The following is a 14,869-nucleotide window of genomic DNA, read 5'->3' as shown; positions in this document are numbered from 1 at the left end:
TTTTCCCCTATATTTACCCCATGGGTCACCAAACCAGCCCAATATGTGTGCTTCTGTTTCTGAACTTTACAGTGTCTCATTACCCTATTTGTCAGCCCTCAAACCAGTATCGCCCAACCTTAATTATAACTATAGTTTATGACACATCTTTAGAACTGCAAGGACTATAGAACTTCTGCAACATGGTTCTTATTTTTTCTTAAGATTTTATTCATTTCAAGTAACCTCTACACCCAATGCAGGGCTCAAACTCACAACCCTGAGATCAAGAGTCACATGCTCGACCCACTGAGGCAGCCAGGTGTCCCTGGGCTTTTTAAATCTTTCTGTAGGTTTTACACTCTGCATCGATTCTACCAAACGGGAAAAAACCTGCTGGGATCTTTATTGTGATTTCACTAAATCTATGGGTCAATTCAAGAAAAACTAACATCTTTAAAATATTGAATCTTCCAGTCCATGAACAATAATATATACTTCTGTTTATTTAGGTCTTCTTTTCCTCTGTGATATCTTATAGTTTCCTATGCAGAGCCATATACATCTCTTGCTAGACTGATCACTACATATTTGACCTTTCGTTGATGTAAATACATATTGTTATTTCAATTTTTGTCAATGCTGCTTTATAGAAATACAACTACATATTGACTTTGCACCTTTCAAACTTGCAAGCTCACTTATTACTAATAGTTTTCTAAGTACATAATCATGTCATCCATAAATAGTGACACTTTATACTTCCTTCCTAATCCTTATGTTTTTTATTTCTTTTTCTTAAATTATAGTACTAACTAGAAACTCCAAAATAACATTGAATAGAAAAGGTGATAAATGACATTCTTTACACTGGTCTTTCTGTGACTTTTTTCCTTTATTCTACTAATAATATGGAGGTTTGTGAGTTCAAGCCCCACATCAGGCTCTGTGCTGACAGCTCAGCGCCTGGAGCCTGCTTTGGATTCTGTGTCTCCCTCTCTCTGCCCCTCCCCGGCTCGTGTTCTGTTTCTCTTTCTTAATAATAAATAAAACATTAAAAAAATTTTTTTAAATATGGAGAATTACAATGTCTGGTTTTTGAATGTTAAGCCAATCTTATATTTCTGAGAAAATAAAAATTGGGTCAAAATATATTTTTTCTTAAAAATTGCATATTTAATTTGATAGTATGTTATACTCAGGATGTTTCATCTATATTCGTGAGTGATACTGGCTTTCATTTTCTATTCTTGTCATATTCCTGCCGCTTTTTAGTAGCAAGATTATGCTGCCCTTGCGTAAGCTGTGAAGTGTGTCCTTTTTCTCTTATTCTCTAGAAGAGTTTGTGAGTGACATTTTAGTTTGACAGTTACTTATTTTTTTTCCATCACTTTGAAGTTATCTTTCCTTTGTCTTCTAGCTTCTTAGTTTCTGTTGAAAATGAAACAGAATCTGTTTCTGGCAATCTCAGAGCTGTTCTTTTGAAGGTAATAATATTCTTTCTCTCTCACTACTTTTACTTATTTGATTTACTTTTCCATTTTGCATGTCTTTTTTTTTTCTGTTTTTAAGTAGGCTCCATGCCCAGTGTGGGGCTTGAACTCATCATCCTGAGATCAATAGTTACATGCTCTACTGACTGAGCCAGACAAGGCCCCTTTTCTTTTCCATTTTTGAAAAGAGTTTATTCTCAGGTTTAAAATGCTAGAGAGAGAGAGAGAGACAGAGACAGAGACAGAGACAGAGACAGAGACAGAGACAGAGACAGAGACAGAGACAGAGACAGAGACAGAGACAGAGACATGTGTGTTTCTATTTAAATTTGTTGGTTAGCACACAGTGTAATATTAGTTTCAGGTGTATGATATAGTGATTCAACACTTCCCACTACACTCAGGGCTCATCACAACAAGTGCCCTTCTTAATCCTCATCACCTATTTATTTCACTTATACTCACACCCACCTCCCCCCTGGTAACCATCAGTTTGTTCTCTATAGTTAAGAGTCTGTTTTTTAGTTTGCCTTTCTCCCTCTCTTTTCACTCCTCTATTGGTCATTTGTTTTTGTTCACATATAAGTGAAATAATTTCTTTGATTTTGGTTTTTAGTTATACTGAACTAATCCACTGTGGTTTTCTTAAGATTCGTTAATGCTTCCTGAAGCTGTACGTTAGCCTGTTGTATCAAGCTTTAGAGATTTTTCAGCCATTATCTTTTCAAAGACTATTTCTGCTGTATTTCCCCATTCTTCTCCTTGGAACCTAATGATATTTTTAATACGTTTTGTGCCAGATTAAGGATAGAAGATTTAAAAATTTTTAACCTTACTCCCTTTGACAAGTGGGGTCTATGTCCTCTGCATGAATCTGAGCAAGCTATGTGACACAGCTGATCAATCGAATATGAAAATGTCCCAGTGTCCATACCCGCAAGATCCAAGACCAGGTTCCCATACCTCCATACCTCCTCTCTTGGAATGCTTGCTCTGGGTGAAGGCAGCTGCCATGGAAGAAGGCCAACTGCCCTGAGACTGCCATGTATGGCAAGAAACGCTGGCCAACCACAGAAATTCCAGCCACCCTACCCTGGCACCACAGAGAAGAATGCAGAAGTCATCTTAGATGTTCCAGCCCCAGGAGAGGACATGTGGAGAAAAGCAAGGCCCCTGACTACGGACCCAGTGGAGCCATCCCAGCCATCTCTAGCTGCCTGAACTACCCCAGCTGAAAATCAAAACACTGTGGATCACAGACAAATCAAACCTGATAATGCTGACTAAATTCCTGAACCTCAGAATCATGAACATAAAAAAAGCTGTTTTATGCTGGTAAGTTCTGGAGTCACTGGTTACTATTGGGAGACGTAATCCTCCACAGAGGACACTTCTGAGTGTTCCTATACATTCCTGCTTGCTGTGGCAAGAACGCCAAGCCCTGACCAAGTTGTACACGACCATTTCTCTGGGTTGTGTTTGCAGCTAGCAACCTTGAAGAACAAATAACATCTTTTTCTGGGACAAAGTATTCCTGTAAAACGGGCATCTTCCCCAAGCTCATTACTCCTCAGATGTAATGCAAATTCACTGTGTGCACAGCATCCACATAAAATCCTCCAGGCGGCCACTGTGGGCTACGGCGGGGCTAGAAGAGCTGATACAATATGATGCTCATGTTGCTCGTCGTGCCTTGAATAAGCAGCCCTTTGTCTCTGACCCAGGAGTCTTCTGTCTTCTGCCAGCACCCAGGACGTTAACAGGCTAACTTGTTTGTTAACTTATAAGGTAAAATCTTAGACTTCTCACAAATCTTGACAGATATAGAGCAATAGATAAGTGGAACACATTCCACGTCTTTTCTGTATTTTCTACCTTTTGCCTATTGTGTTTCATTCTGAATGATTTCCTTCTGGCCTAATATTCCAGTACGCTAATTCTCCCTGCATTTGGGTCTTTTTTGCTGTTAAAACTATCTTCAATGAGTTCTTACTTAAGGTATGTTATTTTTCAGTCTTAAACTTCCATTTGATTCTTTTTTTCCACAATTTTCAGTCCGCTTCTGAAATTCTCATTCCTTTTTCTCCCATCAACGTAATCAGTCATTCTGAAGCTCATGTGAAAGAATTCCACTATTAGCATTTCCTCTGGATGTTTCTATCATTTCCTCTTCATTTTTGATCATAGTCTTATCTCCTTTTGCCTTTTTATTTTTAATTTAGTGCTTGATATTGCATATGAAAAATTTAGAGAATTTGAGATTTATCTCAAAATGCTACCTTCCTCCAAAAAGGATTAACATTTAGTTCAAGTGGATGGCTAGTGGTACTCAAGTCTCAGATCACCTTCATCTAATCACAGATTGAACTCTTTCAAAGGCGAAATTTATTTCTGAACGATAGCACTCTGAGGTCCCATCGGAAGCATAGAGGGTTTACCAGGACCGATGCCCCAACCTCGGTGGGGTAGTAACCCCCGTTTTTGTTTTTCTAGCCTGAAGTGTCCATTAGAAGCTCTGCTCAGCTTCTCATCCACCTTACCCAGAATCAGCTGATGCTACTAAGAGGAAAAGCAGCCTAAAATGCCAGGTTCTTCTCTGCATTATTAGCATTCTGATGCACTCAAATACATGTCTTCCATACTTTGTCCAGGCTTTCTAATTTCTCAAACTGGAGTGTTAATCCAAGTAATTTACCCAATATTACCAAAAGTGGAACTCCTCCAAAACCAGATGTGTTTAATGTTTAACGGTTTTAGAAGTTCTGTTTTTCTGTTTTCTCCATTATGGGGCCTGACCCATACAACACTTGTTTTCAAAATATCCCTTCTAACAAAAAACTTAAAAGGTGGAGGTGTATTTTCAAATAAATCAGGATGCACGTTGTTAGCTACAAAGATACCTTATAAAATGTCATTCGCACAAAAACATTTTATCTACGGTAGTGAAGACAATACGTTTAGAATAAAAAAACTTAAAAATACATATTTATATATAATCTTATATATATATGAAAGAAAAAAAATGTACCAAAGTCATTTCACATTTAAATTCAAAAAGAAAAACTATATCAGCTTTCATATTTTATACTTCCCAATTCTAATTGCCTCTAAGCATTTACTAACATTATCTGGAAATACAGTGTCATTTATCACGACCCAAAGTTTTGAAAACATTCCAAACATATTGTTTTTCTCTTGTATTCTTTTCCCTTTGAAAAATTACATAATTTAATGAAAATGTGTAGTTTACTGAAAGCCTAAGAGAAATGCTGTATATGCCAACACTTACCATGAAAAATACGAAAATCAATATATGGATGAGAACCTCTTCTTTCTGATTCAAATCCCGCTCGACTCCTTACACGTACATCTCCTGGACAAAATCGAGAATAAAACAAAAGCTTAGAAGGCTGCCCCTTCGGAAGAAGCTCCCATATGCAACAAAGGTTTACGTGGTATACTCATAAGTAAGGACCTACTAGTGATATACATGGAATAAGTAGCTGAAAGCAGGTTTATTTGAAGTGGTTTACAAATTTTCAATATTGAGTTGTAAAGCTAGAGGAGTTTTTTTAAATCTTCCCCTACAATAATATTAATTACAATCTAAAACTTAAAGTTAGAAACATGACAAGTATATGACAATCCAACCTAACATCTTACTATTCACAAGGAGTTCAAAAAATCCTAGCATGAAACTGTAAAAATCCAGAAAGAAAAATATTAAGTGTCTAGTGCCATACTATAGACTATAAGAGACGTGAAAGAAAATATATTACCTATTCTCAAGCACCTTATAATTTTATAAACGTACAGAAAAGTAAAATGTTAAAGATTTTGCCATAAATGTTTAATTTGATCTATCTTTTCTCTTTTCTCATTGACAGCGGATATACCCAAGGCCTTTAGTTGGGTCTTATTATTCAGTATTATTTCTACGTGTAATCCATACAACTTTCAGACCTACTTGTCCAAAGAGCAAAATAACTACTTCAATCGTGTACCAGACGCTCTGGGCCTTATATATATTTTACTTCTCTGTGCAGCTCTGATAGGTAGGAATCTTAGCCCCCATTTCATAGATGACAATATTGAGACTGTGAGAAGTTAAATAGCCTGCTCATGCCACAAAGCTAGTGTAAAGGGTGTAAAGGGTGAGTCAGGATTTAAAATGTGCTCTGTGGGCTCCAAAGGCAGCCCTTTACCCACTATACTTCCACAGTATTCCACTATACTTCCAACTTTATAACCTTGAAGTATTCAGTCCCTTGAATTCTGCTTGCCTAGAAGGGCTTCCTGCTCACTTGTTTCTCTAAAATAAAGCCATCATTTCCTACAAGGCTCATGTTATCTGAGTCCATCCCACGATGGTAAATCATCTTTCTCATGTGGGGATCCCTTCACCCTGCAACAAGCCAAGAGCTTACTGAGCATCCTCTACAGGTCACTCACTGCAAATATGCCAGTGAGCAAAACACATCAAGTCCCGGTCTCCATGAAATTTATCCTTTTAAGGAGACCAATAATATAACAAGTAATAATCTCATTCATATGGAAGATGGTAATAACTAATCTGAAGAAAACTAAAGCAAGGAAAGATGAACAGGGAGGAGAAGCAGCAGAGGCTGAACTTACTAGTGTGGTCAGAGAAGACCTCACTGGAAAGGCGGGATCTGAGCAGAGGCCTGAAGGAAGGGAGGCAGTGAGGCACGTGGCTATCTGAAGGAAGAGGTTTCCAGGCACAGGAAAGAATGAATAAAACACCCTGAGATGGGGTATGTTCAAGGTCAAGCAAAGAGGCCAGCATGACCGGAGTGAGGTGAGTGAGAAGTGAGGTCAGAGAGGTAGCAGGCCTGGATCACGTGGGACCTTTGTGCGCCATCATAATAGCTCTGGCTATTCGTCTACGATAGAAAACCATCAGAAGATTCTGAAGGGAGGAGTGAGACTGATTTAACTTCTATCTCAGAATGTTCACTTTTGCCACACAGACTATAACTGAACAGAGGCACATAGATAGAGGCAGGGAGGCTGGGTAAGGAGTGAACATAAGAAACGAGGCCATAGCTACGCCTTGGTGGGAGGTGGACATCAAGAGATACCGTTCAGAGGGAACCAAGTGTCAGATGTGCATGATAAGTTCTGGAGACCTAAGGTACTACAGTGCAACTATAATTAACAATAAAAAAATAACTATGACTTAGATCGGGATGGTAACAGCATTGGTCTATGAAATTCTAGATATATTTTGAAGGTATTAGCCAAGAGGATTTGCTGATAAAGTAGACATGGAGTAGGTAAGAAATAAGAGTCAAAAAGGATTTGAAGGTTTCTGATGTGACAGCTAGAAGAATAGAGTTACATGTTCTGAGATGGCAAAAGACTGAAAAATGAACACACTTGGGCAACACGAATGTTTTAATAGACATAGTAAATGTGATGTACCCATAATACACTCACATGGAGATGTTCTAGAGAGTTAAAAAAAAAATCTGAGTCTAAAGGTCTGTTTTCAGGAGAGCAGAATCCTGAACATGTCTGCAGAGAGAGATGGAGCCACACACTCGTGAGGAAAAAAATATGCACCGAAGAAGAACGGAGCGGACGCAGGCATACGGGGTAAAGAAGAGGAAGAAGGAAGACGGGCAAACATGGGGCACTGGCGAGCACTCAGGCTTCAGCGGAGGAAAAAGAATTAGTGAAAAAGGCAAAAGCAAACAAACGAATCAGAAAAAGGTGAAGAACGTGAATGGCTCAATATCTTAGAAGTTGAGGGAAGAATTCTAAGCATGAGGAAAGGAGTCACAGAAGACTCCTTTAAGAAAAGAGAAGTAATTCTGTCTACTAGAATCTTAAGTTTATTTATTTTGAAAGAGAGAGAGAGAGAGCACGAGCAGGGGAGGGTCAGAGAGGAGAGACAGAATCCCAGGTAGGCTCTGCACTGATGTTGCAAATGATGATGCAGGGCTTGAACTCATGAACTGTGAGATCATGACCTGAGATCAAGAGCTGGACGCTCAACTGACTACACCACCCAGGTGCCCCTGGCATCTTAATAGTACATTTTTAATAGTTTGAATTAAAGTACAAGGGATCGACAAGGGTGTGGATGAGGAAAGAATTCTGGCAAAGAGAGGGAGAAAAAGAAAATTATACATGTTTAATCTAAATTCACTTTACCTTAGGAACTTGAGGAAAACATTAAAATTTAGGAACAGAGACTGGACGAAGACAAATGGTCTTCCTTGCCAGCCAGGTGAGAACAAAATGCATGCAGTGACAGCACTCTGTGATCAGGTGTTTCATGGCCTCCTCTTTGGCCATGTTAGCATGGACATCTCTTCAGTATTTGGCAACTCTACAAACCTAAAATGCTTTTTATGAAGGATGCTCAGAATTCAAATTTTTTTCCAATGTTTATTTTGAGAGAAGGTGAGAACAGGCATGTTGGAGAAAGGCAGAGAGAGAAAGACAGAGAATCCCAAGCAGGCTCGGTGCTCTCAGCACAAAGTCCCACACGGGGCTCAAATTCATGAACGGTGGGGTCATGGCCTGGGCCAAAATCGAGTTGGAAGCTTAGCTGACTAAGCTACCCGCACAGCCCTAGAATTCAATTTAAAAATTTGTACTAAAAATAGAGTCTCAGTTATTAAGGCAGAGATCTCTCTGACTCTAAAATACCTCTTTATTCGTATCACATTCAATATTGGTTTTGAACTTTTAAACTTCAAAATAATAGATTACTTCTAACGTAAACAGTAATGAAAAGCAGCCAAATGAAAGCTATCTCAGTCAACACCGGATGATAACAAAATAACTGATATTGATACAAAATAAGTAATGCTTACCTAGCATACGAATGTACAATGCAGTCTGATCAGAACTGTCATAGGAAATCGCTCCACGCCTCTAGAAAAAAGAAAAACACAAGTTTTAATGCATGACAAGTAATGCGATAGGAAATTCAACAAACATTATTATTTGTATAGCAGTGTCCAAAAGAAGCTGGATATACAAAATGAAATAAGGCATCTGCTCTTAAAATCTCTAGCTGTGAGGAAAACAATTATAATATGATTAAGCGATACCGTAAAAGTGGGTACACAGGAAGAAGCACGCACCAGGTAAAACGTTAGTGTCAGTCAGACAAGCCCACTGGGAGGGAGACCTTCTGCAGAGCAAGAGAGAGCTGAAGAGGAGACGTGGTCCAAGTATGTACCATGCCCTTAATTTACACATGCATTAATGAATAAGCAAACGAGAACCGTCACCTGAAGAAACCTGTCAGCTAGAAATGAGACAAAAATGAAAAACCAAATGGTTTTTCAGAGGCTAGCAAGAAATCAGAGAAGGTTCTACTTTATTTTTCAGACGCTTATTAATTTATTCTGGGGGGAGTGGGGAGGCGTGAGAGGGAGAGAGAACCCTCAGCAGGCTTCACGCGCCAGCACGGAGCGCGACGCAGGACTCGGTCTCACACACTGGGAGATCAACACCGGAGCTCAAACCAGGACTCCGCAGGCACTAAAGGACTGAGCCACCCAGGTGCCCTGAGAATTTTTAGCATGTAACTAGTTCACCAAGGAGATGTGAGAGGACACCGACTCTGAAAACCATAAATGGAAACAAAACACGAAAAACATTTAAATATGTTTTAAAAAGTACACGGTGCCGGCAACGTGTCTTACAACATTACCCATAATACCAACTAAGAACCCCCTGGATATCCAGTAACTAACGGACGGACTAGGAGAAGGCGGTATGTCTATACCACGGCGCGTCAGTCAGTCAGAGGTACGAGGCGGCGGTATACGCCTGAGAACGGCGTGCCGACTGGGAGGCTGGCTGGACAGCGCGCGGCCGGAGGCGCCCCCGCCCCCCGGGTCCGCAGGGGCGCNCCCCCGTGCGTGGAGGTCACCTGAGGGCCCCCGCCCACGGCCCCGCCCTCCTGCCCCCGTGCGTGGAGGTCACCTGAGGGCCCCCGCCCACGGCCCCGCCCTCCTGCCCCCGTGCGTGGAGGTCACCTGAGGGCCCCCGCCCACGGCCCCGCCCTCCTGCCCCCGTGCGTGGAGGTCACCTGAGGGCCCCCGCCCACGGCCCCGCCCTCCTGCCCCCGTGCGTGGAGGTCACCTGAGGGCCCCCGCCCACGGCCCCGCCCTCCTGCCCCGTGCGTGGCTAGCGAGTTAGCTCACGAGGAAATTCAAGCCCCACGTGGGCAGCAACTGTGATTTTCCACAATCCCCTGGCCCCTAGAACAGTAGCTTTTAGCAGATTCTAAATAAACTAGTGGATGATTTATTAAGTTGATGAATAAACTCGTGAATAAGATAAAACTGATCAAACTACCTACTGAAAAGGCCTTTCTAACTTTTCTTTTTCTTTTTTTACATTTGTTTATTTTTGAGACAGAGTGAGACAGACCGTGAGCGGGGGAGGGGCAGAGAGAGGAGACACGGGATCCGAAGCAGCTCCAGGCTCCAAGCAAGCGTTCAGCGCAGAGCCTGACGCGGGGCTCGAACCCACCAACCGTGAGGTCATGACCCGAAGTTGGATGCTCAACCGACTGAGCCACCCAGGCGCCCCCCTTTCCAACTTTCCTACAAGACATGTTGAGAAGTCATGAAAGAGAGATCAAAACGAGTTCAACAGACCTGACAAACGGCAAATTTCCTCTATCTAAAAATGAAAGGAATAAAAAATGCCTTACAAATCAATTAGAAAGTGTTGAATACGATAACGGGGAAAAGGAGGACATAACAGATCATTCACAGGAAAAGAAATGATAAGCCCATAAACACAAAATGCTCAACTTCAGTAACAAAAGAAATAGACATTAAAGCAATGAGGTATTTCTACATATCACATTAATGATTTCTTCCCTCACAGAATTCTGGCATGAGATTTACAATCCCTAAACATACATCTAGAGATCTCAAGGAAAAACCATCTTTTTACCACTATCACTATAAAGAAATTTACTTTATTTAAAGCCCTTACTTGGATTTAGTTTGCAAAATAATTTCCCAAATCACTGTTATTATCTCCTTATAATGCTTATCATGTAAGAGAAAAATGTCAAACTCTTAACACGATGTCACGTATCCTTACAAACACAAAAAACAGTTTATGAAATGTAAAAGGAATGAAAGTTTCAAACAAATATAAATTTCTAATTTCCAACATTGATGGTCTCGAGGGAACATGAGGGACAGAGGGAGGAGGAGGAGGACTTTTCAATGTTTACCTGGTTTTTTCTGAGAGACAGAGACAGCTGAGTAGGGGAGGGGCAGAGAGAGAGGGAGACCCAGAGTCCCCAGCAGGCTCCGCACTGACCGTATGGAGCCCGACACAGGGCTCGAACCCACAAAACCATGAGTTCATGACCTGAGCCAAAACCAAGAGGTGGATGCTTAACCAACTGAGCCACCTAGACTCCTCTACCTGCTGAATTCTGTAGCATGTGTAGTAATTATATATTCACAAAATAAATTAAAATTTAAAAGTAAAATAAAAATCTACTACAAAGGAGCTATAAAGAAAAGTTTGATCTAAAATCCCAAGGGACTAAATCATACAAAATACACTCGTAGCAAGCAGCATCATGCTTAAAGTGTTTTCTACCAACAGAATATCTACCTGAAGGAAGCCTCCTGCAGTGTGAACTAAAATAGTTTCAGGGTTAAACTATTTATTCTGAGCATACAGCCACTGTAGTCACCTGGTATGAAAGGGCAGCTCTCATATTTGCTGTCAATCCTCCCCAAAGACAGTTAGCTTATTAGATTACAGGCCTCCAGGAGCGCCTGGGGGGCTTAGTCGGTTAAGCGTCCAACTTCGGCTCAGGTCGTGATCTCGCAGTTCGTGGGTTCGAACCCCGCATCCGACTCTGTGCTGACAGCTCAGCATATTCTGCATCTCCCTCTCTCTCTGAGCCTCCCCTGCTCACACTGTCTCTCTCTCTCTGTCTCTCTCAGAAATAAAACATTTAAAAATTTTAAAAAAAAAATTACAGGCCTCCCCTGACCACCACCATATTAGAGGAAAACCGAGTAGACTGGAGAGCAGACATGTGGACATAAATGTTTCCATCAGCCAAGATATATTAATGGAACTATAGATGTCACTATGGAACACTTGTCATGGCCATTACCTATCAACCTGCTAGTGTCCAGTAACAACTTGGATAAATGGCTTGTTAAACGAATTGTAACTTGTTATCTCCAACAGCCCTCTTTAGGAAAGTGGGTGGCCTTATTAGTATTTTTTTTAATGTAGGATGACTATTTATTAAAACAGCCACTAATTAAGAACATAAAATCTCATTATTAAGGACCGAGAAAGACTAATATCAGTTCTCTGTTAAATAAAATAGTATGTCAAAAACTAGTTAACAGAATCTATATCTACGGCGTACTAAGTTTCTGTGAAGGTAATCCCTTTAGACTTATTTATAGAGGCATTAATTTAGATACAAGAGTGATAGTGCCTATATTAATCAGAACAAAAACCTGGCAAAAGAGTAGAATTCTAAATATATTAACAAATTACTTGAAGTACAAATTATTCAAATTATTCTATTGATTACTAATTTAAGTTTTATCCAAAAATAGTTTAAATGCTATATTAAACCACACATAACTCTTATAAAATAAATCCAAATAAGATGATTTTAAAGAATGGACCTTAAAATATATCTCTCTGAACCCTTCAACAAATGAATGAATTATCCCTGAAAATATATTTATCTCCTCACAGACCAAGATTAAAAATACTGTTAAATTCTCTCACTAAGCAACTGAGGCAGAATAATCTAAAATAACTCATTTCAGAGTTATCTTACACTGCAAATTATGAGCTGGGACAACAAAAATTTGACTTGAATGTTAGAATTAGTTATTTTAAATCACAGTTATGTGTGCTTTATACACCAACACTGCAGCACAGACGTAACACCTATTTTTTAAAGATTACCATTTTAAAGTCATATGCTAGTAAAATTCTCTTTTTAATAAAAATAGCAAAACAAATTTAATCCAAATCCTGTGTCGCTGACAACCTAAGCACTCTGAGCTATCACCCACATTTCCACCTCGCCTCACCAGTGACCGGAAATAACTGAGAAGCTTCTTTTCTAATTTAGCCGTCCTGGGAACAGCCTGTAAAGCAAACTAGTACAGGCCAAAACATGGGCGAGGCTGAGCTAATCAGAAACTGACAGCCGCAGCACAAACAAGTTAAACTGTAAGGTTCCAAAGGACCCATGCCACGCTCACAGGACTCTGAGTCCCTGGTTAAACACCCGCTCATCTTCCGTCAGGAAGGCTCACTCTCCCACAAAAGATTTGACTTGCAAAGTGAATGACCAAAGGTGTAAAAATTGTTCCAATATTAGATAAAACGTAACTTTTGAGAACAGTCCTTCTACAAAACTGAGCAAAGATATTTTAGGTGTCACGGTTTTTATCTTGTTCAAGTTTCCCACTGAACTGTGCAAACGTATGTCTATTTCCCTTACGAGGGAAAAGTAATGATATATTAACGAGCACTGGCTGGACTCCTGCTCTGCGGGAGAAAACGTGACAGGTGCTTTCATACAAAATCTCACTTAACCCAAAAAGACCTTCACAAGAAAGGTTCTGTTGGCTCTGTTTTGCGGATCTGTAAACCGATGGTGAAAAGGCTTAACCAACAGTAGCAAGTTTTTTGGTAACATTACCAAACAGCCAGACTACAAACGATGGAAGCCCAGCCAAAGTTTTAAAAGCAGCTTGCTCTGATGCAGTCAAATGAGCTTTTTAAGGGCATATTCATCTCACACATGCTAGAAAAACATGCTGGTGTTTGATGGTCTATCTGCTTTGACCCACTGAATAGTAAGTATCCTTCCCATTCTTCTGGCCTATGCAAACAATATATTTTTCAAAAATATCACAAACTCAAAGTATTAACATTCTTTTTGTTTAAAAACAACATTTTGCTGGTTACAAAAAAAGTAAAAAGTCTTTGAAGACATCCACAAGTCAATTAACGGGTTATTAATATTAACTTGACCTTCATTCAATAACTTGGCAAGCTAATCCTTTAAAAACAATGAGTAAATAGCTGTCAATGCAACAAAATTAGTTCTTAACTTACAAAGCACAAGGATTTTAAAAATTTGAGCACACTTTTTGTCTTTAAGAGATTTCTTCATACTCATTAAGAAGACTACTTCACTAAAGGGACAGTTATGCTTAAAATATTATGCTTAAATGTGAAAAATTATATACCAAGGATTCAAACCTTGCTTAGAAAATAAATTTAACTTTGTGGAAGCTTTACTTAGCAAATACTGATTGGCCTTAAATATTTTAAGTTAATAGCCTTCAATTAAATACAAGAAAAAGCTGCATGATGGAAGAAAGATAAAATCACTTTTAGACAAGTATAGAAAAAATAATTTCACATACTATCATCTTAAATATTTCCTACTTTAGTTTTAGACTTTTGTCCAGATGGAAGCTTTTCTCAAGCCTGATCCTCAGAATTCATGTTCAAAAACAGACATGTAATAAATCTTACATTTTTTCCAGCATATTATAAATTAGGTATACATTTTTGTAGCAGCAAGACTTTCACAGAGAACATGAGAGGGTATTATTTAGTTTTTAAAAAGGTCATAACTGTTTAGAAATTCTCAACAACTCTACATTAAACATGTGTTAGTAAGTTCATCTCCAAAAGAGTATTTAAAATATGTACACCAAAGTATAAATTTTTTAATAATTGTTTAATCTCAAAAGGTGTTTCTTTAACCATAAAAACTTCTTTAAGGAGATGATACTGAGGGAAGCTATCTCGATACTAAGGAATGATACCATAAAAAGCCCTTAAAAGGAGGAATAAGGTGGAGAAAGAATAAAAAGTAAACGCTTAACCACAGTTAAGCTTTTCAGCTGACAGGTAAAACTCCTAGCTCTTTTCATCAGAAAAATAAAAACCGAAGCAAAAGAAGATACTCAGAGCAATGCGACTCCGACCAAATATGTAAACTAATGACTAATGTCACAATCCTAAAAATAAAGACGGCCTACCTTAGAGGCGATCCACTTGATAAGAACGGCAGCCAGACACCAGATCAATGGGATTCCCATTGGATCAACCGAAGGCCCACTGCCTAGTCTCCCTCCGCTCGCAGCAGGCGAGGCGCAAGGAGGCTCAGTACGAGCCTGGCAGCAGCCGGCTGTCCGGCCGCGGACGCGAGGGGACACTGCCTGCCTGCAACCTCAAGCAGCTGCCTTCCAAGCCCCACCACCTGACCCGTGTGGGAAGGCGCGCGCTTCATGCCACGACCCCGGGGCTGGGGGACAGCAGGGGTGATGCGGGAGGGGGCGGAGGAGCCTGGGGGGACGGGCGCG

The 14,869-nt window shown here is 40.0% G+C and overlaps 1 protein-coding gene across 3 annotated transcripts in view; it reads right to left on the bottom strand.

Moving 5' to 3' along the window:
* PDE7A (phosphodiesterase 7A) overlaps positions 1-14,869 on the bottom strand; it is a 109,729-nt gene that overhangs the window by 55,690 nt on the left and 39,170 nt on the right. For 2 of the 3 annotated variants that reach the window (XR_013332033.1, XM_077751797.1), the window contains exons 2-3: positions 8,321-8,381; positions 4,762-4,845 (exon numbers count right to left, since the gene is read on the bottom strand). Coding sequence is in view for 2 of the 3 variants with exons in the window: in XM_077751797.1 (XP_077607923.1) it covers positions 4,762-4,845; positions 8,321-8,327 (91 nt within the window). In the remaining variant the exon portion in view is untranslated. Of the gene's footprint in view, positions 1-4,761; positions 4,846-8,320; positions 8,382-8,593; positions 8,728-14,869 lie in introns of those variants that run through there. The other variant, XM_077751798.1, reaches the window with a different exon arrangement.

The sequence above is a fragment of the Crocuta crocuta genome, unplaced genomic scaffold, assembly GCF_008692635.1.
Source record: "Crocuta crocuta isolate KB4526 unplaced genomic scaffold, BGI_CrCroc_1.0 scaffold20, whole genome shotgun sequence".
Taxonomy (NCBI): Eukaryota; Metazoa; Chordata; class Mammalia; order Carnivora; family Hyaenidae; genus Crocuta; species Crocuta crocuta.
Note: the sequence above shows the minus strand (reverse complement) of the source record. Positions and strands in the feature narration are given on the sequence as shown.